The 24,764-nt window shown below is 38.0% G+C and overlaps 5 protein-coding genes across 5 annotated transcripts; 2 read left to right on the plus strand and 3 right to left on the minus strand.

Moving 5' to 3' along the window:
- Nucleotides 1-229: 229 nt before the first annotated feature.
- clptm1l (CLPTM1 like) lies at nucleotides 230-5,801 on the minus strand. The gene is made up of 16 exons (XM_079484322.1): nucleotides 5,271-5,801; nucleotides 4,750-5,034; nucleotides 4,521-4,669; nucleotides 4,362-4,440; nucleotides 4,108-4,225; nucleotides 3,576-3,670; nucleotides 3,397-3,481; nucleotides 3,150-3,253; nucleotides 2,710-2,775; nucleotides 2,556-2,606; nucleotides 2,381-2,463; nucleotides 2,230-2,264; nucleotides 2,086-2,141; nucleotides 1,953-1,997; nucleotides 1,259-1,374; nucleotides 230-1,172 (listed from the first exon to the last, which is right to left on the minus strand). Exons 1-16 carry the CDS (start codon nucleotides 5,433-5,435, stop codon nucleotides 1,088-1,090), a joined length of 1,617 nt encoding a protein of 538 aa, XP_079340448.1. The 5' UTR covers nucleotides 5,436-5,801; the 3' UTR covers nucleotides 230-1,087.
- Nucleotides 5,802-6,149: 348 nt separating this feature from the next.
- On the plus strand, nucleotides 6,150-8,987 carry snrpd1 (small nuclear ribonucleoprotein D1 polypeptide). The gene is made up of 4 exons (XM_079484326.1): nucleotides 6,150-6,420; nucleotides 6,862-6,938; nucleotides 8,195-8,386; nucleotides 8,627-8,987. Exons 1-4 carry the CDS (start codon nucleotides 6,407-6,409, stop codon nucleotides 8,704-8,706), a joined length of 363 nt encoding a protein of 120 aa, XP_079340452.1. The 5' UTR covers nucleotides 6,150-6,406; the 3' UTR covers nucleotides 8,707-8,987.
- A 445-nt stretch (nucleotides 8,988-9,432) lies between these two features.
- Nucleotides 9,433-12,078, plus strand: ggcta (gamma-glutamylcyclotransferase a). Its single transcript, XM_079484324.1, has 4 exons — nucleotides 9,433-10,152; nucleotides 10,573-10,718; nucleotides 10,786-10,918; nucleotides 11,079-12,078. Exons 1-4 carry the CDS (start codon nucleotides 10,042-10,044, stop codon nucleotides 11,202-11,204), a joined length of 516 nt encoding a protein of 171 aa, XP_079340450.1. The 5' UTR covers nucleotides 9,433-10,041; the 3' UTR covers nucleotides 11,205-12,078.
- Nucleotides 12,079-13,302: 1,224 nt separating this feature from the next.
- Nucleotides 13,303-19,194, minus strand: znrf2a (zinc and ring finger 2a). Its single transcript, XM_079484323.1, has 5 exons — nucleotides 18,750-19,194; nucleotides 16,801-16,896; nucleotides 15,511-15,616; nucleotides 15,354-15,433; nucleotides 13,303-15,154 (listed from the first exon to the last, which is right to left on the minus strand). The coding sequence occupies exons 1-4, from the start codon at nucleotides 19,009-19,011 to the stop codon at nucleotides 15,376-15,378; spliced, it is 522 nt and encodes a 173-aa protein (XP_079340449.1). The 5' UTR covers nucleotides 19,012-19,194; the 3' UTR covers nucleotides 13,303-15,154; nucleotides 15,354-15,375.
- A 126-nt stretch (nucleotides 19,195-19,320) lies between these two features.
- On the minus strand, nucleotides 19,321-23,931 carry mturn (maturin, neural progenitor differentiation regulator homolog (Xenopus)). Its single transcript, XM_079484325.1, has 3 exons — nucleotides 23,431-23,931; nucleotides 22,061-22,183; nucleotides 19,321-21,335 (listed from the first exon to the last, which is right to left on the minus strand). The coding sequence occupies exons 1-3, from the start codon at nucleotides 23,599-23,601 to the stop codon at nucleotides 21,228-21,230; spliced, it is 402 nt and encodes a 133-aa protein (XP_079340451.1). The 5' UTR covers nucleotides 23,602-23,931; the 3' UTR covers nucleotides 19,321-21,227.
- Nucleotides 23,932-24,764: the final 833 nt, after the last annotated feature.

Raw genomic sequence — 24,764 nt, forward strand, 5'->3', positions numbered from 1 at the left:
GATGAGGGCAAAACTATAATACAAATAAAAGACTTTTAATATAAAACAATTACAATAAAGTTAATAAACGAGAGTCATATAATAAGTATTATATATACACATGTTTTAGATTTTTTTTAAATACATATTGTGTATGTGCATATGTATGTAACTATATGTAAACAATAATACTATTATAATATAGAATTATATTGTTTATATACATATATGAAGAGTTTGGTTCCAAAATGAGATAACAAATATTTTTATTGTGCTTTCCAGTTAATATCAATCAAACTGCAGATGGTTTGTTTTGATTCGAGCCATAATAACAAAAAATACAGCTAGCTGACACAACAAAAACATGTTAACTTAAAAAAAAGCATGATTTTTGAAAATTATCTCATTTTGGAACAAAACTCTTCATATGTACATATAGATTTGGCCTGACGTAGCTGCCACAGACTCAGTACTATAAGTACTATAACATTTGAGATACACGGTTTCAGAAGGACAGCAGTGATATATCTATATACATACACTATAAGAGAAGCAACCCAAAATAAAAGAGACAGACATATATCATAAACTGTTTAATAAAGTGTCTGTAATTATGCTGTTAAATCACAGAAACACTTTTGATGGAATAAGGAACACAAAAACAAACATAATGCATCAGTCTCTCTGAACACACAAACATCAGTCATGTTATTAAAATTAAGATCATGAATCTGAAACTGTGGTCTTTTGGCACCCTTGCGATATGGTCTTAAATTCCAAATACTATGAGACTGAATTCACAGTCCCATCAAAATACATTCTGTAAAATTTAACTAAACGTCTCATAAATGTCCTTCTTATCCTATAACACATCAAATTATACAGTAAGCGCTTAAACAGCGCTGGACGGACGGTATGTGTCTCAGGCACGTTGACCGTAAAACATTGGTCATTTCAGAGCACACATGCATCATTAACGTGGATCACTAGAGAGGTCGATTTAAATAAAACTGTTCCCTTGACAAACATAGTATTGTCCATCTCTGCAGAGTTTGTGAACGCGGCAGGTGGATCCATGATAACGTTATGCCGTTCTGTTGTGATGATGTTAATCTCTATGAGCTTTTTCTTTTTCTTTTTCATCGTAAGACAATCCGTATTCATTTATTCGGGTTTTGTCCACCGGATACAGCCTGGAAAATATCAACATCTCATGTCTCTTTCGTATCCATTTGAAGATTTCTTCTATTATAACATGATGTAAAGGGAGATTCCTCACCATTTTTGATAGAGGTAAACCAGAAAGACCACATCATCCCTGAAACAGGCCAATCGATGTGACGTTGGCATGGTGATGATGAAAGCAAAAACGTCATCGATGAACGTATTAAAAGCCTGTTGAGAAACACGAAAGCTTTCAAATATACAGACTAATCATACACATACACCAACATTTTGGCCAACAGCAGAAATCAAAAATGATTTTTGAAGACAGACATTGTGCATTAACGCTTTTTACATTTATTAAAACAAAATCCACACTAAGCAATAAATCAATGTAGATGCATTAAGTAAAATCAAATCAAGATTCAAAATCCTTCTTTATACACAAGAATAACTACAACTTAAGCATTTAAAATAACTGAATTGTTTAATTGAAAAACAGTTTCTTTCTCAATTAAAAAAGGCTTCTATGATCCTACAGAGGACAAGCAGATTTAAAGAACGTATTAAAAATAACATTTGCTTCCTATCTGCTATTTCAGACCATTAATAAAAAGAGCCCATACAGATGTCATTGCAGATTTATTGTGCTCTTACATTTACATTTATGCATTTGGCAAACGCTTTTATCTTACATTGCATTATACTATACATTGTATCTGAGTATGTGCAATCCCCTGGGATCGAACCCATGACCTTGGCATTGCTAGCGCCACGCTTTACCACTGAGCAACAGGAAACGCTCTTACCTTGTACATAAAAGCTTTCCAGGGTAGATGAGCCACAGACTTCAGCTGTAAAAACACATCAACACATTAAAAACTATTGGAGGCCAGGTTTTGATCTACGTTTTCTGTTTAAGCTGCATAAATCTGAACAAACCTTGTAATTTACAAAGAGTTGTGGCAACATGAAGAGGAATCCAAAGGCGTAAACTCCTGTTCAAATAAAAATGAGGATAAACAATACAAGGTTTTGTTCATCATTAGAGACTCTTCAAGAGATACAGTTCTTAATGGGACTCACCGTTGACTAAACTGTTAATAAGCCAAGAGTACCAACTATTCAAAGAGAAAAAGAGATTCACATGTTAACATTCAATCCAACACAGACCTCTCAATATAGACTTTGATTATGTTCAGTAGTGCGTGATGTCAGTTTTAAAGTGACAGCGTACCTTTTATATTTCACAAACACCAGGGCGTATCCGGCCCCACCAATACATAGGGGATACAGCACATATGAAAGATACTTCATCGCCTGGTTGATGGTGAAAAGCACAGTCATTCATCAATGCAAAGTAATGGTGATATACATCAAAAGACTGGATTGGGAATGAAAGCGAAACTCACTAGTGTGTCATATTCCTCCGTTCTCTTCTCAGACTCATCAGATTTCCCAAACTGAAGAATACAATAAATAATAGGCGTCGAATCACAGTTAAAGAACAATCATCATAAACCACTGGTAAGTAAATTCACAGCACTGAAGAAAGAAACAGTTTACCAGGATTGTGGGAGTAAAGCCCCTCCAAATGATGTGTACTTTAAAAGCCTTTTTCACCTTCCACACCTAAATCAACAAGAGCAAAGAAATGATGTTTATGTATACAGTGGTGATCAGAGGATGAATACGTCGACATGTCCTTTAGCTATTCGTTTTGGATTTTCAATTGACAACATAACTCCCATAATTATAATAGTTATTTACGTTATATCAATTACTCTCTGATGTTTATAGGAAGAATATGGCATGCAGCTGCATCACAAAAAGTTATAAAACATTTCAAATCTTCAAAGTAAAATCTATTAATGGACAGTAATATAGCAATTACAATATCGAGGTGAAAAATCGACATTTATGATTTTGGTCATAATCGTGCAGCCCTAGTCCATCATAATCATTGAAGCAAAAGGACATGTAAAGGTGTGTCATGTGAGCTGTACCTCAATCAAAGAACCAATTCCAGCCGGGACCAGAACAAGCAGACTGGTTTGCTCGTCCAGCAGATAGAGGAAGATGACAATAGTGCTGAAACATCTCCACAACACTGATACACACAGAAAAACACATCACCTGTTTTCAATTCTAAGTTCAAGAGATGCATATCAGCACAAACTCTGTCATCAGAATATTTTGCATTTCTGCCAGGCATGTAAATGATCTTCTGTCCTGTCTGTTCATCACACTCACCTGCTTTACTGGACATCCCAACCATACTCTTCTTGTGTTTCCAGAAACTGATGTCGTTCTTGAAGGCCAGAAAGTCAAACAGAAGCTGGAAAGAAAACGTTTTCAGTGCCGTGAATACAGAAACCCTCGTTCACCGCACAATATCACACTTACTGGTTTAAACACACACACACACTTACATGGAAAGCTGCCACAAAAAAGGTGAGAGCAAGAAAGTATAGATTTGTGTCCACAAATATTCCCTTGATTTCATCAGCGTCTTTCTCAGTGAAGCCTAAAGGTGCAGAGAAGAACATTCCCGTAACTTTAAAACAATGCCTGTGGTCATCTCATTAGGAGGGGTTTTTGTGTGCATTTTAACATTATTTTCAATTAAGCACAATTTTTCTTCCCAGTTATTTTGAAATTCTCATTATTCTCAATGGTCATTCTTATAAATTACATTACGTTTTCATTTAAATCAGCAGATATGAAAATAAACACATTGTATAAATACTATCATAAATCCTTTTTTACACTAAAGTAAAAATTGGGGAAAATGTGCTCAATTTTTAAATAATATCAAATAGCAAAAAGGCGTTGGTCCTCATCTTATACCTCGTTTCGGGAAGGTGACCCAGACATATGTTTGAGTAATGTTCATAAGATTCACCAAAAATGAAACCAAAGCATTTATTAAAATCTCCCTGTGAGTCAAAAGTTGATTCTTACCGAACTGTTGCAGTGAATAAACGGCATCCTGCATGTGAATCCAGAAACGCAGTTTCCCCAGAGCGATGGAATCATATGAGATGATCAGAGGCAGTTCGGACGTACTGCTGTTGATCTCCTGTTTCAAATGAAACACATTTTCAACATCAAGATTTAGATTTTTTTTGGGTGAACTTGCCCTTTAAATATCAGTTAATATGAGCAGATGTAGAACTAACCAGTTGCAGTTTTGAAACTACACACAGATGTCTTACCGTTAAATCCTTCACTCTGTTGCTGAGTTCATCCACGAACAGCAGCGGCAGGTAAATCATCTTTTTTCCGCTCTGGTATCTGAAAGACACAAATACTGAATTAACGCTCTGAACACATCCACAAAAGTCAAAGCAGGTGGTTTGAATCACTAAACTCACACTCTCATGTAGCGATGAACGTCTCCAGGCAGAGCCTCTCGGTCAAACAGAAAGTTCTCAGACACAACGTTCAGGGTCAGACGAGAACGCCAGTGAGAAACGGGGCGGTCCGGCTCTGAGTAGGCACCTGGTTTTTGCTGCTCTGCTTTCTGGATAACAATCGGATTAAAAGCAGACCATCACTAGACCGTCACACATAGAATACCATGCAGGGTGTGCGTGTCCTCACCTGCGGTTGGTCCTGACCCGTGATCAGACTGATCTCTGGAGGTTTGGGCAGCATGTATGTGGTCAGCTGTGTGACTAAATGCACCTGGTGCGGATCCTGCCATGGGTTCACCCCGGCCTGGTGCAGGAACACCATGGCGTACAGCGTTCCGTTCTTCCGTGCCTTCTTGGGCAAAGACACATTTACTAACCTCTCAAACCTGATATTTACGTCAAAATCTTCTTCTCTGTGGATCAGACTGTGTCCACCGTCAGCGTTCGGTTTCAACGCTGTGTAGATGCTCAGCTGATAAAAGAAAATACTCGTTATAAAATGACTACATTTGTATATTCTGTGGTATTAACTAGTGAACTGAACATTCTTATTCACTAAAGTAAGGTTCACAAACACTAATTATTTAATAGTGTACTATAGTAAATACTAAAGCATAGATCAAACATGAATATATTCAACAATGACCACATTATATATAAACACACACCACCGTCTGATCCATCTAAAGCTAAACGTGACGGTTTTACCTGCAGTCGAGGTTTTCCAGCCAAGTAGGGTGAAATACAGCTGTCACTCTTCGGATTGTCGCAGGGTTTCGTGTAAACTATCCCATACATCACCCAACATGTGTGCAGTACATACAGGAGGAAGACCCCCACTATCAGACTCGTAAACGAGGTCTTAGGAAACATGTTTGAACAACATTAATGACAGCTCACGGCTTCAGTGAAAACACGAGACAATGCTGCACGCGAACATGCTGAAACAGAGATCAGAGCCGAACCCCACGATATGTGATGAGCTGTCAATCACTTCTGATACACACACGTCACGTTAAATCCACGCAGCGGCATCATTGATAAGATATCCGGTGTGTTGCTTTCACATTTCACGCGCCGTTCACTCCGTCGTCTTCAGATGTTTAGTTTACAGTCACAAATGAATCCTCACAATGAAGCGCGTGAGGTAAATTTCATTAATTTGTCATCGATTCACTTGAAGCGTGATGATGTTTCAATGAGCGCAGTCTTCCGCATTTCACTTCCTCCTGTCGGGATGCCAGATTGAGAACAATATAACTCCCCCTATTAAATAATGTTTTCTTAGTATACATTGAATTAAACTTTAAACTGTGGATTTGAAAGCATCATTTATTGTATAAATAAATGTGTATAAATGTGTGTTTTATATAATTATCTGGACCTTTATGTTTGTTTTTGTCATAGATTGCGCTCGACCACCTCGGCTTCTGCTTTGATTGTGATGTTTTTATATTTTACAACACAATTGTTGTCATCTCCATCTGTATTACTTCCGAACATAGGAGTTTACCTTCACCATTTCATAAACTCGTAGAAATGGATATTAATGTTTAACACCAAAAAATACGATTTTAATATATAAAATATAAAGACAATACAATTTGAGTATGGTAGCTCTTGAATATAATGCTTTTTCATGTTACAAAAAAAAACCACAATTTGTATTCGTGTTTTTATTGTGTAGCAGAGACCCCCGCGTAGTGAAGGACGGTTGTGCTTCCGGTTACGCGCCGGAAGTGAATCCCTGCACCGATCCAGTAGCATCCGACGCTTTTCTGTCGTTTCGCGCTACAATTTTTTCTCTTTTTGGTGGAGGATTTAAGTGAAGATCCGCCGCCAGCATGAAACTCGTCAGGTGAGACATTTGAAATATATCATTCAGTTCATATGATCACATTACACGATACGATATGTTGTCGATTTCGACGGATGAGGTTAGATTGTATGTAGCTGTTTGTTAGCTGTTAGCTGCTGCAGCAGGCGGGAACAAATGAATGAGAAAGTAGATTATATACGTTTGACCCCCCTTACTAGTTTCTACTCGGTTCTTTTATATTAGTTATGCATTTAATAAGCAGCTAATGAGTAAGTTTATCAAACTATGCAATTACGACATAAGTTTGTACGCCACAGGCCTGAAAACGAACTATTGCAACAACAGACTTTAATCGTCCAAACAAACACTTTCAGTTAACTTGCTACAGATGCGATTGAAATCGAAGCTTTTAGTTTAGTTTGATTTAACTTGATGCACGATGTGATATTTACGTGAATTGTTTTCATTGTGATTTTGCAGGTTTTTGATGAAACTGAGCCACGAAACGGTGACTATTGAACTGAAGAATGGCACACAGGTTCACGGCACGATTACAGGTGATTCATTTCTCACCATTTGTCTTTTCCAATGCGTTTAGACAACCGTGACTTGGTAAAAATCCCTCTTGTGTAAATAAACTTACATTTAGCCATTTTGCAGACGCTTTTATCCAAAGCGACTTGCATTACATTGCAACTTAAAGGGCCAGTTCTCCCAAAAATCAACGTTGTGATTTCTTTCCTCTCCCACATGACGTTAAAAAAACACTTATCCTCTTCTCTCAACAGGTAGTTGTCTGGCATTTTACATTTACGCATTTGGCAGACGGTTTTATCCAAAGCGACTTGCATTGCACTATCATATACATTTATAGCTTTTGGTGAAACTAGTAACTTTGTATTAGCACCTATTGTATTATTGCTCTTTTATGACATATCACTTATTGCTTCCTGAACTCTTTGTAAGTCGCTTTGGAAAAATAACGTCTGCAAAATGTAAACGTTAAAGATGTTTAGAGAACTTCGGACGCCTTCGGAGCACAAATGAAGATATTTAGGAGACATACGAGAGATTTCCAGGCCTCCTCGTAGACATGGTGTCAGTTTTTGCCAATGTCCAGAAAAGTACTAAAGACGTGGTTAAATTGGTCCATCCGCACATAGTGGCCCAGTTGAATTTTTTTGAAGCGACGAGAATGCTTTGTGCGAAAAACAAACCAAAATACCGACTTTAATGGATATATTGTCCTCTGTCTTGTCGGTGTATGGCACACATTCAGGAGAGCCCTTTCTTGGACAGGAGTACTTTTCTTCCGCGTTAGAGTGCCAGCATCCAATAGGGGCAAGCACCACGCAGTGTTCGGCGCACAAACCGAAAACACATCCGTCAAAGTGCTCTTGTCCAAGAAGACGACGAAGTAATAGTGCTCTCGTGAACGCATGCCATACACTGACAAGACAGAGGAGAATATATCCTTTAATATCAGTATTTTGGTTGCTTTTTGCACACAAAGGATTCTCGTCGAAATATTAAAAATATTCAACTGAGCCACTGGACCAATTTAATGATGTCTTTAGTACTTTTCTGGTCCCTGGTAAAAACTTACACCATGATGTCTATGAAGCCGCCTGGAAATCTCTCGGATGTCACCTAAATATCTTCATTTGTGAACGTCCGAAGTTCTCCGAACACGTTTAACGTCAAAATCACACAACGTTGATTTTTGGGTTAACTTCCCCTTTAAGGACTTTAATATGTACTGATTACGTTTGGCTGACTTTTTATGTATTTCTTTAAATTATATAATCAACAGGTGTGGATGTCAGTATGAATACTCACCTCAAAGCTGTGAAGATGACCCTAAAAAACAGAGAACCCACCCAGCTGGAGTCGCTCAGTATCCGTGGCAACAACATCCGCTATTTTATCCTGCCCGACAGTCTTCCACTGGACACGCTGCTGGTTGATATCGAACCCAAAGTCAAGTCAAAGAAGAGAGAGGCTGGTGAGTGTTGTTGTGACATGACTAACTTTGATCCAAGATGTCTTCTCTGGCGCTCAATAGATGTTGCCACTCTTTTGAGAAATGTATCTTAATTCTCAATGGCTCCAAATGTATTAGGACTTTTGTAGTTTGAAACTGTTATTTATGCTTTGGATTTTTTTTTTTAAAGTTTATTTTTTATCAGTATAAGCGCTACGATGAAATTTCAAGAACTGATGAATGTTTTGGTCTTTCTTGCAGTGGCTGCACGTGGAAGGGGAAGAGGAGGACGGGGACGAGGCAGAGGAAGAGGTCGCGGCCGGGGTGGGCCGAGGAGATGAATCTCAAGCCACTGTACACTTTTGCTTTTTGTACAGCATTTTTTTTGTTCAGTTCATCCTTTAAGAATATTTTGTGATTCTGATTTGCATTCATTTTGTACATTAAAAATGTTCTTTTGAAAACCGTTTTGTCTGTTATGTTTGGGAATGCTGAACTTTTTGTACCAGTCATAAAAGGCAGAGCTGTTTCTGCAGATGTATCTGGTAATTTTCTAGATTCCTAACAATAAATTGCCAATTCAGATGTCCTGTTGTGTGCTTAAGGGTATTTCTTGTTTTGCTAATTAGTTTTAATTAATATTCTTACAACAACAAAGCCAGACGAGATTACAAATATAAAACATGCCAAGATGAAATTCAAAAGCGGCACAAAAATCAGAACGCTAACGAAATATATCAGATTTGGAACAATACTCAAGTTCTGGTGTTGTGCAAATTTTGGAGGAAGGGACACCAGACCCAGAAATTAGGAGACTTCGTTTCCTTGAGCCGTACTTTTGAAAAGATTTAGAACTGAGACCAAGGCTATTTCTTGTTTGGCGATAGTAGCCATTGGTGAGAATTCAAAACACTGCACTCACAAAAGGCTATTTACAACCCTTAATCTATAAAGGTTTGGGAAAATTGTTAATACATTTATTGGCTTCATTAATCAATAAACCTTTTGTGATTGGTTAAATAATCGTATCAAAGCATTGAAAGTAGCTGCTAAGGAAATAGTGTTTCGATAAAGACCAATGACCTTACTTGATGTTAGCGAATGCAAACGTTTTAATTAATGGCATTACTTTACATATGCCAGCTGTTTATAGCGCTTTACAGATTGTGGGGCTTTTGTTTTGAAATTTGAGACGCAAACAGGAAGTAGTCGCGGGTTGTCGGGTGGCCAGGGCCGTTGAAGGGATAAAGCTTCGGCCGGAAGTGACGCGAAACCCTCCATAAAATTACTATAAATTAGCTACAGCTTACACCTATCCTAAACCTAACAATAATACAACATAAAAATTAACTGTTAAAGTAATTCAAAGTATGCGGTATTGGAGTGCGCATACCCGGTGCAGGTAGCTGTATCCCTTTAATCCCAACCGGCTTGTCATCTCTCCTTTTGTGACTGAACAAGTGTTCTCGGTTCATTCGAGTTTATTGTTTATTTTAATCAGATTATAATGTTTGCACCAAATGCTCTGTTACTGCTGCAGCGTCATTTCTGAATGGTCATTCGTTGGCCGACGTGACGTCACTGGATGTCAGTCAGTACTGGAGCTCTCGGTCTATATTAAAGACATGTGGGGTTGTTTGTTAACGCTTCTTAACATTATTTGAGAGTCATTACAAATGTCGTCCACGGGCTTTTTCATGTATTTAGCCTATGGCAGTAATTTACTGAAAGAGAGACTCCATCTAAACAACCCGTCCGCTGTGTTTCACTGCATCGGCAAAATCAAGGTAAATAAAGCCATTGTTTTACTTTCACAATAACTGCAAAACATACCCATTACAACTACTTTTAGTTTCCACTTATATAAACCTGGTTACTCTTGACTTTTATTATTATACATTTGAGGTAAATATTGGTGAGAAAAACAATGACGGGATATTTACTTTTGATTTCAGAGCAGTAGCAACAACTAAAGTCATTTAAATGTCATTTGTTTGGGTCTCAACGTCAGTTTATTTCTTAATGATAAAACAAAAGCTTTTAAATGATAAATGACTGTAAGCAACGGCGTGGCACACTGGTAATACGTTTTGTCTTTGGATATTTACCATGGTATTCAATTAAATTGCAGTACAATGTAAATGCAATGGTAAATGAATTGTACTGTATGTACAGCACATGTCCATCATTGTCAAGTATGTCTGCAGGACTACAGACTGAATTTCGGGCGTTGGGGGGACACCACAGACTGGACCTGGCACGGTGGAGTGGCCACAATAGAGGAGAGGGACGGAGAGGAGGTGTGGGGGGTCGTGTGGCGCTTAGACAATGAAAACCTGTCCACTTTAGACAAGTGAGATCATCATGACTTTATGGATTTGTTCAAATTTCAGGCATGTATTATAAATCATGCGTTTCAGACAGGAGCAGGTGCATGAGGGCATGTACAGCCCTCTCCAGGTGATGGTGGAAACAGACGAGGGGCCGATGCTCTGCCGGACGTACAAGATGAACAATTTTAGGCCATGTCTACCTTCACCACAGTACAAAAAGGTTCAATTTAACATTCCACCTTTAGACCAAAACATAAACTGGTACATTAACGTGTCACCTATTTGGTCACACCGTGTTCTGGTGCTCGCTTACAACCGTTTGGTTTGGCAACAGTGCTGAAGGTCCAGAGTTCATCTTTCTCATCTGGTTTTGTGCGTAGGTTGTGTGTTTGGGGGCTCAACAGAACAGCCTGCCTCAAAACTACATACAGAAGCTGCTGGCTCAGAAGACAAACGACTACAGCGGCACTTCAGTACTGGATCAGATCACCAGCATGGAGAAATGAGCCGCAACTGATCTTAACCAACTGTACTATGAATTCACACACATCAGAATCAGTGGAGCTTAAAGAAGGTTTATGGGCCGTCTGTACAATTCAAATCTGACACTTATTGTTGTGAATGCCTTTGCAACCACAAAATTTCAACCTCAAGACATTTGAACTTTCAGTCAGTTCTTCATCAAAAACAGTCAACATTAATTAGTTTGAGAATACCACCGTCTGTTTCTTTTCTACAGCTGTTAAGAAACTAAAAGCTACAAACTGAGCACTGTCTTTGGGTAAAAGCAATCATCCTAGGTTTAATTCTACTTTAAGTTCATATTTATTGATTTTATAGCACTTTTCACAATTTACATTTTGGCGAAGCAAGAACCCACTTGAGTCGGTCGTTAAATATAAAAAACATGAATTTGTAATGTTTTGAGATCTGGATTAAACAGAAACACACTCCTTGTTCTTCATTATTATTAGTCTGATAAATCCTGGACCCACTACACTTGAATGTGAATTATGCCACTAAAACACTGCCATTCAGTTTTCATTGTTATATATCAGTTTACTTTATATTTTACCTTAATATTTAAATATTCTGATAAAGGTTCAGATTTAAACTTTTCAAGTACAAAACACAACCATGAAAAAGCATTTTCAAGTTGGGGAAATGAACCAAAATTTCCAAAATAAATCGTTTACCTGGTCAGCAGTCACAGTTCACTGGCTCTGCCAATCTGAGATAGCACACTGTGTTTTAATATAAAACCTTTCAAATATTTAAAGAAGAGGTTGAATGGTTCCATCGTTGCCTTTAGCAGGTGTGTTGAATTTTAACGCGATGTGTGTTCAGTGAATCTGTTGACGTCATCCATTAGCTGAACACAACAGCATCCAAATATACCATCAGGTGTAGGATGATCTCTTGAAAATCTAAATCCTGCTAGCACTAGAAACACAAACATTTAAACAATTTCAAAACAAACACAAAAAGTAATATATAAAGTAATAATAAAAAAACCATTAAAATTATCAAATGCACATAATTTTAAATGATCACTACTCACAACAGCCTCTCTAGTTTATAATGTGGATCCATTTTTATATCAGCGAGCAGTTTTTCTCCCACATCTCCTAGTTTATTCCCAGACAGATCCAGTTTCTTCAGGTGTGATGGGTTTGATTTCAGCGATGCTGCCAGTGCAGAACAACCTTCATCTGTGATCCCTCAACCTTCCGAGATCAAGACACATGTTCACTTATTTAGATTTTTTGTACATCCAGATCACCCAATACTCTCAAAGAGAAATGATTTTACAGTACCACAGTCTCTCCAGTTAACAGTTGGGATTCTCCAGTCCAGCTAAGAGCAGTTCCACAATCTCCAATTTTATTCTTGGCCAGATTCAATTCTGTCAGGTGTGAGGGGTCAGAGATCAAAGGTGAGGCCAGGGCACCACAACCTTTAGCTGTAACACCACAATCCATCAACCTGTAGAGAGATTACAGAGCCGTGCTGATCTACAAACCCACTGAAAACCAAAAAACAACTCGGACGAGTTGGGTGTTATATGAAGATTTCAGTAAAAGCAGCATAAAAGTCATCTGTGACCCTGGACACATTTTTACATCTGAAAGCTGAATAAATAAGCTTTCTTTTGATATATGGTTTGTTAGGACAGGACAATATTTGGCCGAGATCTGGAATCTGAGGGTGCAAAAAATATTAATTGAAATATTAAGAAAATGGCCTTTGAAGTTGTTAATCATTTTGTTTTTTTGGCTTTTACTATAAATGTTCTCGTGCTTCTTAAGACTGGTTTTGTACTCCAGGGTCACATATGTTAAATAAAAACTGCTTATAACTTATTTACAATGTAAGCGACTGTGTTTGAAAATAAACTATTTTTATGTATATTTATCTTTTTATACAATCTTGGAAGAAATTATGTTATTTAATATTTATACAAAAAATATTCTTATCAGAATTTGATGACGCAAAATAATCTGTCAATCGTTCTTATTTGATTAAATTAATTTACTTAAATAACTTTGACTTCTCAATGCCATCACGGTAGTTTGTAATAATATCCTCTTTACTGCGTTGGTAAGAAGACATGATGATGTTTTATTCATGTGACTGAATGAGTGTTTCTTACTGAGCGGATCTGGATTCTTCCACCACAGGCATCAGGTTCTGAAGAACTTCATCTCCTGTGTTCTGTGCTCCAGTAAACTTTTTAAGATTAAAGACATCTCACTTCTTCACTGAGGTCAACAACACAAAAACTAACGCCGACCACTGCGATGAAGTGACTTGCTGTTCTTTATTTCTCCATTTTGCAGAAAATGTTCGACCCCCTTCTCTAGCGAATCATCACCCAGTTCTTTCAGACAGTAAAACAGATTGATGGATTTCTCTGGAGATGGATTCTCTCTGATCGTCTGTTGAATGTACTTCACTGTCGTAAGAACCGCTTCCCGTCTGTGTCAGTAGATTTAGTAAGAGAGTCTGATTAGACTCCAGTGACAAACCCAGAAGAAAACGCAGGAAAAGATCCAGATGTCCATTCTTGCTCTGTAAAGCCTTGTTCACTGCTGCCTGATGCAGGTAAGACAGTGAACGCAGTAACGCACACTTCAATACCTCCCAAAAACCAGAAGACAAACTAATATACAAGCTTTTCGTATTGAAGGAGAGATGAGCGTATAAAGCTACGAGATGTTCCTGGATGCTCAGATGAACAAAGCAGAAAACTTTCCCCTTATACAAGCCAAATTCCTCTCTGCACAATCCTGAGTACACTGATGCTTCTGCTACATCAATGCCACAATCTCTCTGGTCCTCATCATAGAAGATCACAAAGTGACTGTTGATGTTTTATAAACATATTAAATACAAATAAATAGCATTTTGTTAGAAGCAAACACATTTTAAGAAAAAAACCAAACACTATTAAAATTTTCAATACCTAGCATGGTGTTCCTTTATTTTATTCCTGTCCATAACCTTTTATGTATGTTTTACTTATAGTCATTTTTTCTTGTACAGCTGCTTTGTAACAATGAAAATTGTAAAAAGCGCTATATAAATAAAGCTGACATGCAATGTTTTGTGTTTATCTTTTATGGTAATAAAATAATATATTTACCCGGCCTAAATAGAATTGTGCTAATAATAAATGAGTAATTTCTGTATTCAGGGAGTACATAGAGCCACAGACGGATGTAATGTCATCATTTACACCTCTCATCCAGAAATAAAGCAGATGCAACATTATCATTTAGAGACCAGGACTTAAAGGTAAAGGTGTGTATGTACAGGCCAGTCAATGAGCTATTGCAGTTGTTTTTTGCAGACCAAAATAATCATTATTTTCTTTACATGTACATGTTCTGTAGCAGCACATTTGAAGGAAAAGCACTTCTGAGATTGGCAAAAATATATTATAAACACAAATACTCATATCTTTCAACTGTCGCGTACAGGCCTCAATCCTGAGTAGTTTTTCTGAAGCAATTTTAAAAATCTTAGATAACAGAAAACAATCTCATATTCTTTCCGTGGTCGAGATCATTATCCACTGTATTCACTTACATGCAAACAAAATGTCATCCATGGTTTGAGCAAATACTCTGCAGGGAAAATGTTTGGCATCTTGTGTATGTCAAAACAAAACCTATATGTTTCTAAGCATGAAGCAGTTATACTGTCGAGCACCTGATCTCCAGAGAGAATTATGGAAACATTATGTTATCTGGATTTGCATTCGACAGCGTTCAGGTCTGCACAACTGCGTACAGTATGATGCTGCTTTCTTTAGATTTGACACAGCAGGAATATAAATCCACGCAGATCTCAGATGATGGAGTCAACAATTATTCTCAAAGCTTGTCAGATCCTGATGCAGGGATTAGCAGATCACCTTTCTGCCGAAGCGTCTCTTCACTGAAAATATAACCTGCAGGAAAATAAATACATAACATTGCGTATACTTACAATTAAAAAAATGAAGACACTTGAATAGACGTTCAGTTAACTTGATGCACACTCCACACTATATATTCACTTTTGTTTAAAGCATTTAGTCACAACTCAACGATATCTTGTTCTGGACAGACAGATTTATTTTTGCTATTTGGTAATGCGTAGCTCCTGACCTTTCCCATCACAGGTTGTGTGTTAATCTGTGGGATGTTCTGGACACGACCGGTTGACCTCAAACCATTCATCAATACACCTGTGATTGAAGAAGAAGACATGAGTTTCACATCCATGTTTGTGTTTGTTGAATGTGTTATTTAAAGTTTCTCGTACCCTTTATGATAGACGCAGAGACAGGGCAGACGTGCGATCGTGTCCCCCTGAAGCATGTCATCCAGGCATATGGAGCACTCACCACAATCCCGGGACGAAACATCCTCTACAGAAAGATGAAAAAACTTTATATAAAGACAACCCCTATCTTCTGTTGTTCGTTGTTTCATATGTTCAACTCTAGTCCTACTTGTAAACATAGATTTGCATGTATTGGTAGCTTCATAGACATATTATTGAATGCTCTCACTTTAGATAAAAGCGTCCTAGCAGTAAGAGTAGGAAGTCACGTGGGGGCGCTGGAACACAACACGAGCAGGTTTGACCTTCTGTGAACATTGACCAGACATCCCAGTTTATGTGGGACTGTCTCGTTTTCATGAGGTCTTAAAAAACGAATGATCTGTTTGGTGAATTAAGTGCTTTTCACTTTCTGTACGTTCAATGATTTTATGTGGAATGTCAATTTATAGTTTCAGGTTCAAACAGTTTTTGTGTGTTATTAGTATACTTCTTTTGACCCATTTAATCCCCAATTTTTCCCAGACATGAAAATCCAATCCAAATAAATTGTCATTAGTAAGCCTTTGAAATAATCAATAATATTTTGAAAAGTGTGTGAAAAATTGGGTTTTATGGTCGGTCATGATTGTGACTGGTGGGATAAGGCGTATATTAAAATAACATAATTCTGCAGTCATCAAAATAGTTTTATATTGTTATACTCTTTTATATTCTATGGTTATTATTATGCAATATAAAAACTGTTCGGACTATCGAGATTAAATAATACAAAATACAATCAATATATTGTAAGATCATTTCTTTATTCAAACTTCTTTTAACATAAAATGTGTATTTTATTGCTACCAGTATTAAAAGGACTATGCCTTAGTTTAATTATATTGTTATCTTTAGACAAACATTGATAACGACATATTTTAACATATGTCAGGGGCAATTTATTTTCAGTTAAGATACCTCAAACTTTATTTTAGTCTTTAAGCATGGTCTATGAAACCGGGCAAAAAAAGTCTGCAATGATACTAAACTTACTACATAAACTATTTACAATATACTTCAACCCTTTACTGTAAGATTACTCATTTTTTTTAAGGGAAGTCACATGCACTTTGTGTGATATTTATTTTATGGTAGTTGTGTTCTGAATACAGAAGAGACTACAGATGACAGTAATGTAATATTCATCAGCTACACTGACACTTTCCCTCATTTTAAAGAAGTTTACTGTTGAATCATTCGACATCATTACATGAAATGTCTTCTTACCGTTATAATTGAGTCTGGGTTTAGAGAAACACATCAGGAAATGAGCATCTATTTCATCAGAGCACACAAACTTTGTGCACACAGGACAGTGAAATCCTGCAGAAGCAAACAAAATCACATTCATGTTCATGTTTCTTTTTCATAGTTCTGTTGGTCAATACACATCAGACACGAGCACCGTCTCATAAAGTCATTTCATCTGTGAGTTTATCTTACCATGAAGTGTGTTATTCCCGCTTATCTGAAACACATTAGGATGAATAACACCTGATACTGCAATCCTGATTTCCCTGCACGTTTATATGAACATAAAGCTCGACCTTTGACAACATGTGCGTTCATTTGGAATAAAGTCAGATCTTATCTCTATCCTTCTAGATTGGGCAGATTATTCAAAAGGTGATCTGCTTCTTAGTCTTTCTAATTCATCTTGTGTGTTTTCTTTATAATGGATCTTGCAGATTTATAGTACAAAGGAAGTCATCTTTAATCTACCAATGCATTCATCAGTCAATCACTTTCTAGATAAACAGCACACGCCTGATAAATGTTGTGAGTCACCTGTGTGAGTCTGTACTGACAAAACATTAACAGGAAGTGAAAAACAGGTCAGCAGTGAGTAAATGCGGTGGTAACGTCCAGTATCTGCAGACCAACTATAGTTAGTCATTCTGTATAACAGATCCTTGATGAGTGTGTGGGTTAAAGGTCAAAGATCGCGGTCACCCCCTCCAAAAAAAAAACACTGTGCAGAGTGTGTTTACATATACACAAAGAAGAAAAATGTCATTGGAACTGAACTGACTATTGATAAACAAAAACAGCCAAATAGGTCAAAACTCAATAAGGAATCTTATTGATGGAGAGCCTCTTGAACTTTGACCTAAATCATGTATATTATCTCTAATGTCCTTTTGATCTTTTCCGTTGTTTTTAAATTTAATGTGTAGTTTGAATGGTAAAACAATGAAAGTGATGTGTAAATAAGCCACTCATAGATTCATTTCCCTACACCGGCTGTCAAATATCTGTTTGTTGAACAATGGAAGACAGAGGAAGTGTTTTGGCCGTTCTGTTTGGTGATGATTGACAGTGACACAAAACAGACAGATAATACTGTGAGTTACTGAATCTCTCACGGATAGTTCAGACTGTTTCTTATAAAACAAATATAATACATGCCAACGCATTTCTTATTTCTGACGCGACCAGTTAAAATCTCAGCAGCAGCAGGAACTACCGGAACTGTGATCATTAATACAAACAATATAGTGGAAACTCCCAAATGTTGGGAAAAGGTTTTCCTGGTGTATTCTGACTTCCTGATCAAACAGATTTCTTATCAATTTCTTAAGGAAACTTGAATACAATCAATATCGTCTGTTATATGTGTTTGACCCTGAATGTCCTCCAGCCAAACATACGTATTGTTTGATTGTTATTGCCAATCAAAGGTCACAAAAACACTGCAAAAATTGTGACCTTGAAGAACACACAGTCAGACTGCAGACAGTGTCTGGCAGACACGACCTAATGTTTCATTCAGCGCCATGAATATATCAGCTTTACTTCCTCTTCTTTTATTCCTACATCGGGACATCTGTGTGTCAAGTTTCTATAGCAAAACCGCAACAACAACAATCACCACAGAGATCTGCACACAAACACACTTTGTTTGATGCTTTGATCATTCGCAAATTTTGAATAAAGTTGTAACTTCATAACCTGATATGACATTTATTGTACGTACATGCAAACATGAGTTTGTAAACAGTTGAGATGAGATTAGGAAATGTCACATGACATAACAGGTCAATAATTCTTACCTTGATATTAAGGTCAGATCAAATGACCTCACTCGACCTAAATATGATCTTGTTGTGTTTGAGTTTTTCATATTCCATGAGTATTGTTAAATCAGTGTGGTATGTCGGGTCCCGGGATCTTACCGGACAGCAGGTGAGGTGACAGGTGCGCAGGTAAAGATCCGATCAGCAGGGCTCTCTGTCCGTCTGTCTCAGTTCTCCGGCCGCTGCTCGGGATGAATGAATGGGGCGTATCTGATGGATACTGGATGCGTTCACCGATCTGTGCCGCCGGGCTGCCCGCGTAATAGCGCAGAACCGCAGCCCGACCGGATCCGCCGCCGACCGCATCAGAGTAAGACCGGAGCCGGACACCCGCGGCTGGACTGCTCTGTTTGAGTCCCATATGACTTCAGATCAGTCTGGACAAACAGCAATTCAATTCACTCGAAATATTAGGCTATATAATTATAGTTCGAGGTGCCCAAAGTACCGTATCTCAGATTTACCCTCACTTGTCCTACATGCTTCCAGTAGTATGTGTGTAACTAGCTATGACACACACAAGTTAAAGCTTATTGGTGTGTGTGGGGAAAACTGGGATTTACCCTGGTGACGTCACGAGCGCCGACGCGCACAGGTGAGTTTACCTGGAGTCGTTTTTATGTCATTTCGTCCTTTACATTAATACACGATAATAAACGATATTTTTGTTGAAGTCAATGTTATATGCTTTTGTTCTATAAGTAAATCTGATTATGTCACTTTTTATGTTTATAAGCAGCATATGCAATTGTTTTATTATAATGTACGCAACAACAAGTAAAATAAGCATAAAAACATGAAATACACAATACACAATGCAGTTATATGGTTCAAATTTAATCGCTGAATTTGAGGTTTACAGTACATGCTGACTTCGGATTGAATCTTTAATGTTTCTAGACAACAGGCTGTTTAATATTCATCTAAACCCCAGAACAATATTTTCAATGACCACATATTAAAAGATTTTAACATTCTTTTTAATTCTTGGATAAAAGGGTGACTAAGGTATCGTCCACAAATAGCTTTACATACACAAGGGACGAATAAATAAATGAATAAATATTTTAGCTACATAAAACTTACATGGCTGAGCAAAAGTAGAATATTCACAAAGATTGCGTGTTGAACTATCATCACTGAAGACCAAGAAAACAAATGAAATCAAAATAATCCACAACTCCAGCACAGGGTTTACATAACCGAGTTATATAAGTACTTTGAGACAGTCAGGAGGTTTCATCTCAATAACACACGGACGTAACGTCGTCTCTACGCTTCACTTCCCACTGAGCGTGTGCAGAAAGACACTACCGAAGCGCAACATTCACATACTGTAAATCCATCTGTTATCATGTCATGATCAGGATATGTTTTACACTCATCAGGTCACATGACCATAACTAGATCATTCACACATACCATAGACCACCAACAGGGCTGCACAATGATTCAACAACATCCACTGACCCTTCAGAATCTGGCAATGCGCAAAGTTACGGTTAGAACTGAAAAGGGTTTTACAGCCTGATGTCGAAAACAATCTTATTCATTTTCCACAAAGAACGTCTTACAATTGTTTAGAAAACCATCCATGTGCTAGAAACATTGAGCCGAAGAATGTCGTTTTTGGAGTCTCCACAAAGAAGCACGAAGCAATTCAAGAAGCGAATGCTGTGAAAAGGGTTCTTGATCAAGTTGAACGTTTATTTTTTGTAAGAGCATTTGTCTCTTTAAACAGATGATTATTGTGATGATGTTCTACAGTTAACCTCTCAGCTACCAGAACTCAGAACTGACCTCACAACTTGAATTAGTGTAGATTAATACAATCAATAAGAATAAATGAGGACAAAAGATCGATCAAGAGCGCTTTCACTCAACGCAAAACACAACGACGCAATCAGCTTTATCTTCTCATCTGCTTGATTTAATCTACAAAAACGTTGTATGCACTTTGATTTTTGGTTGTTTTTGATTGAACATTCATAATACGAACAACATACAAACACTTTTCTCAAATAAAATGCTTCGTATATGACTTTGCCCCATCAGATCAAGTCAACAAGTCTTGTTTTCTATAATTCCTTTCGCCCCACATTTCTTCTCAATTGAACGGTGGTAAATGGCCAGCGATGCAGACGCAGCTTTAGGAATCGATCACAATTTTTGCTTCATTATATCAGAGTGCCAATCGTTCAGACATTCTAGCACATAACGGGATTAAACATGACGTTACATTGACTTCTGGGAGTCCAGACGCCTTCCGCTAAATTAAACGTGCAACACGATGATGTGATATGACAACGATGTTAAATCACACTTCACTGCATATTAATGCACACTATGTCGTTTCACACACTTTTAATAGAAGTATGCAGTATGCTCCGGATATCACATCAGATGTTGGAATAATGTTAAATGTAATACAGATCAAAGTAACGCGATGCTTTGGGTGAACTCATGAGCAGGTGTACAGATATTAAAGGGGGATCTGATACAGATGTGTGTGTGTGTTTAGGAAGAGAACTGATACAGAGACTGTGAATGCCCAGCGTGTTGTCTCTCTGGTGGACATTATTGCTGGCTCACACCCATCTGCTGGTGGTCCGGCTCTGGTTCTTCCTCCACGTCTGCATGGTACTGATCGAATGCGTCATCATCGATATCTGGAAGACCCAGGAGCTGCGCAAGAGTTTCTCCATCATTTTAAACAGAAAACATCATTTCATTTACAATAAAGTATTGTGATGGTGTCCCGAGATTCCGATATGAATGTACTATGGTACCCCAAGAAATATATATATATCAAATTCACTATAATTATATTGAGTATGAACCAATTATATTTGTTTAAGGTGATAGATTTTGTCATTACAAACGTGTTTGATTTTCTTTCTTCCGCAGGACACAAAAAATATATTTTGAAGAATGATGTCAACTGGACCCCATTCACTTGCATTGGTATTGTGTCCATACAATAGAAGTGACTGGGGTCCAGAGCTCTTCGGCAACCTCTTCTTTTGTGTTCTTCGGAAGAACGAAAATCATAAAGGTGTGAGTAAACAATGACAGAAATTTCATTTTCACTTTAAATCAAGTGTCCTTTCTTACCAGCGCATAAAAACACACTACTTGAATAAAGTTCATTTTTAAAAGGGTACTTCAAATAAAACATGGCGCATGTCTAAATAATCATGGTAAATGTAAGAAATATCACAGTAATAATATGGTACTCTTTGTAAGTGTTTGCTTTTGCTGATTATTTATATTTATTTTTACTGCTGTGTAAAGTGATGTTACAGATCCATCGACTCATTCACAACCTCACATCTGCTGCTTCATAAACACTTGTGTGTGTGTGTGAGCGTGAGAGAGAGAGAGAGAGAGAGAGAGAGAGAGGAACATACAGGTCTGAAGGATCTGAAGACTTTGTCGAGCACCTCCAGCAGTGTTTTTTTCCCACAGGAGGAGATGTAGTCCTGCGCCAGCTGCAGAAACGGCAGACAGTCTTCACTCTCACTCCACACGTGCTGAACACACAAACATAGGATTTGTATACACACCTCATACCTACAGCCGCTTCACTGTTCACAAGTTTCATCTAAAGATTCAACATCAAAGTGTTTGTAAAATTGCCATCAGCACAAACCCTGTGAGACAACAACAGTCAGATATTAAGACCAACGATATAAAAAGAAAGACGCTGATATTTTCTGAGTTGATTTGATCTGTAGTAAAACTCAAAGTTTCTAAAGTGAAAGTTGAGCTTGCAGCAGAGAATCTGGGACAGAGAGACTCTTTGTCCTGTTATATTTATCCCAGCGAGAGGGACCGTCGTTCAGCAGATGCTCCAAATAATCCTCTCCTCCAACACCTATTCGAGACACATGTGTCATGAGAGGATCGAACTCAATAAACTACATGTTATTAACAGTTGGTGCGTGTAAATGTTGTTTGGTTATTGGGTGCCATTTTAGTGTATAAAAACACAGAACATAAAATACATTAAACATATACACACTTTATAGCAATAAGGTCTCCATTTTATATTACAACACACCAAAGGTTTAAATCAAATCATTCCTTTATGTCACAGCGTTCTTCTCAGACCTTTTGGATTCCCCTGTTCTTATCTCATAAATAAAATCTCTCTCGGTTTGCTGTGAACCCGGTATTGAGCAGTCGGAACATCTGAATCTGTGAATATTTTCACGAGTGTTTCTTTGGGGGTCTGGTGTGCGGGGTGATGTGGTGGATACTTGGATCAGGGTTAAATGGGCGGAGCGACACTTGTGTGGTTCATTCACATCTGTAAAACAGAAGGCCAAACAGACATGCGCAAATCTGCTCTCCTTCATAATAAACAGCCGTTTCCACATCAGTCTCCGAACAGACACTGTGTCCGTGTTTTCTGTGATATAATAATTCACATAACATGGGATACATACAACAGTATACTGACCCATACGTCTCCAAACAGGCGGCCATATGCATCTGCTTATGAACTAGATACAGAAAAAAAACTGGACACCACAACATCCATCTGAGCATGTGTTGCAGAAATGCTGCAGTCAGACATCGAGAATAAGTGACATCATCTGCTTTAAGATACAAAACAACAGCCCTAGCATAAAAGTGCTACTACAGTACAATGACAGTGTACTATAGTGTGTGCGTGTGTGTGTATATATATATAATTTAAAATATAAATTACACACACACACACAAACAGTTCCCCCTCCCCCAAGCACATCTTTCTCGATTATGTCATACTTACAAAATTCTCGGTTCCCCCGGTAAGATTGTCCGGGCAGAGCACGTAGAAGGATATACCGGGCTCGGCGTAGAAGTCCAGGCGTCTCTCGTCCACATCCTCGGCGAAGATCAGGTCGAACGGGTTTCCCGAGCACCATTTCTCCGCGGTGTCCACGAGCTGCTTAAACTCCATCCTTCCCGACGGATGCAGCGCACCTGCGCGCGCTGATGATGCTGCTGCTGCTGCTGCTGCTGCTGTTCCTTATGCTGAGCACTAGCGCTGCGTCGTCATGGTGATACCTGATGAATATCGTTCTGATGCGATATCACTGTCTCATGCTTTGAGCCTCTGTGTACTGGACCTGAAGGACAGCACTCGGTTCGACGCTCTTGTGCGGAGAACAACGCCTGTCCTCTAGCAGGATGACGTCACATGACAACACACGCGCGCCCAGCGTCGTCAATGGGGACCGTCTCTAAAGTGACGCGCGCGTTTCCGTAGGTACAAAGACAAATCTAACGTGATATTTTGATAGAGCAATATGAGGATAACAGTGTGGATCGGAGTTGAAAACTTTGGAGCTGAATATGAAAGAAACCTTTAAAGATGGTTGTCTATTATGTAGTGTGTTTTACTCCGCTAGATGGCGCCGTCAGACTTTAAGACATCAGTTTTTAATTGTGTATCCGGTGTAAATGATAAAGATGCTTGACTGACGTGCATTGACACAGACAAAATGTGGTTATAAGGATACACTGTCATTCAAAGTTTAGTATCACTTCTTTTTTTTATAATATACTTTTAGAATAATATCAATCTCATCATAACTGCTTTAACACATATTTGGAAATGATCTATGCAGCCATCCATCCATATCGCTGGTTGTAGTGTTGCCCGTAGACTTCTCTGGCTGTCGTCTCGCCCTTTCATGGATATGGATCCGATCCAGCTCGTCTGACAGATCTCAAACACAGAGAGAATATTAGAGTTGTATTCAGTTATGCTATCATTGCAAAATATAAAGGATCGTATTTAATATAGACATCAGGCCGTCAGACAAACACGAGGGAAGAAATGTTCGATGGAACGGAGTCCTTCATTGATACATTTATAAATAATAGTACTGTATAGTCTGTAGACGTCACTGTGTGTTTTGTTCTAATCGTTGTTTTCTTTACCGTGAAGAAACTTCAACACTTTCCCACGTGGAAAGAGTCCTCCATTTCTCCAAAAGTCGCAAATCTATTGATATGAATTGAAGTGAAATATGAATTAAAAAATGTTAAAAAAGAAGATCATGTTATCTAAAATGGTTTTGTGCCCAAATTAATTAAGATGTGGGTCCTTCTTTCACG

Source organism: Barbatula barbatula (genome assembly GCF_947034865.1).
Source record: "Barbatula barbatula genome assembly, chromosome: 21".
NCBI lineage: Eukaryota > Metazoa > Chordata > Actinopteri > Cypriniformes > Nemacheilidae > Barbatula > Barbatula barbatula.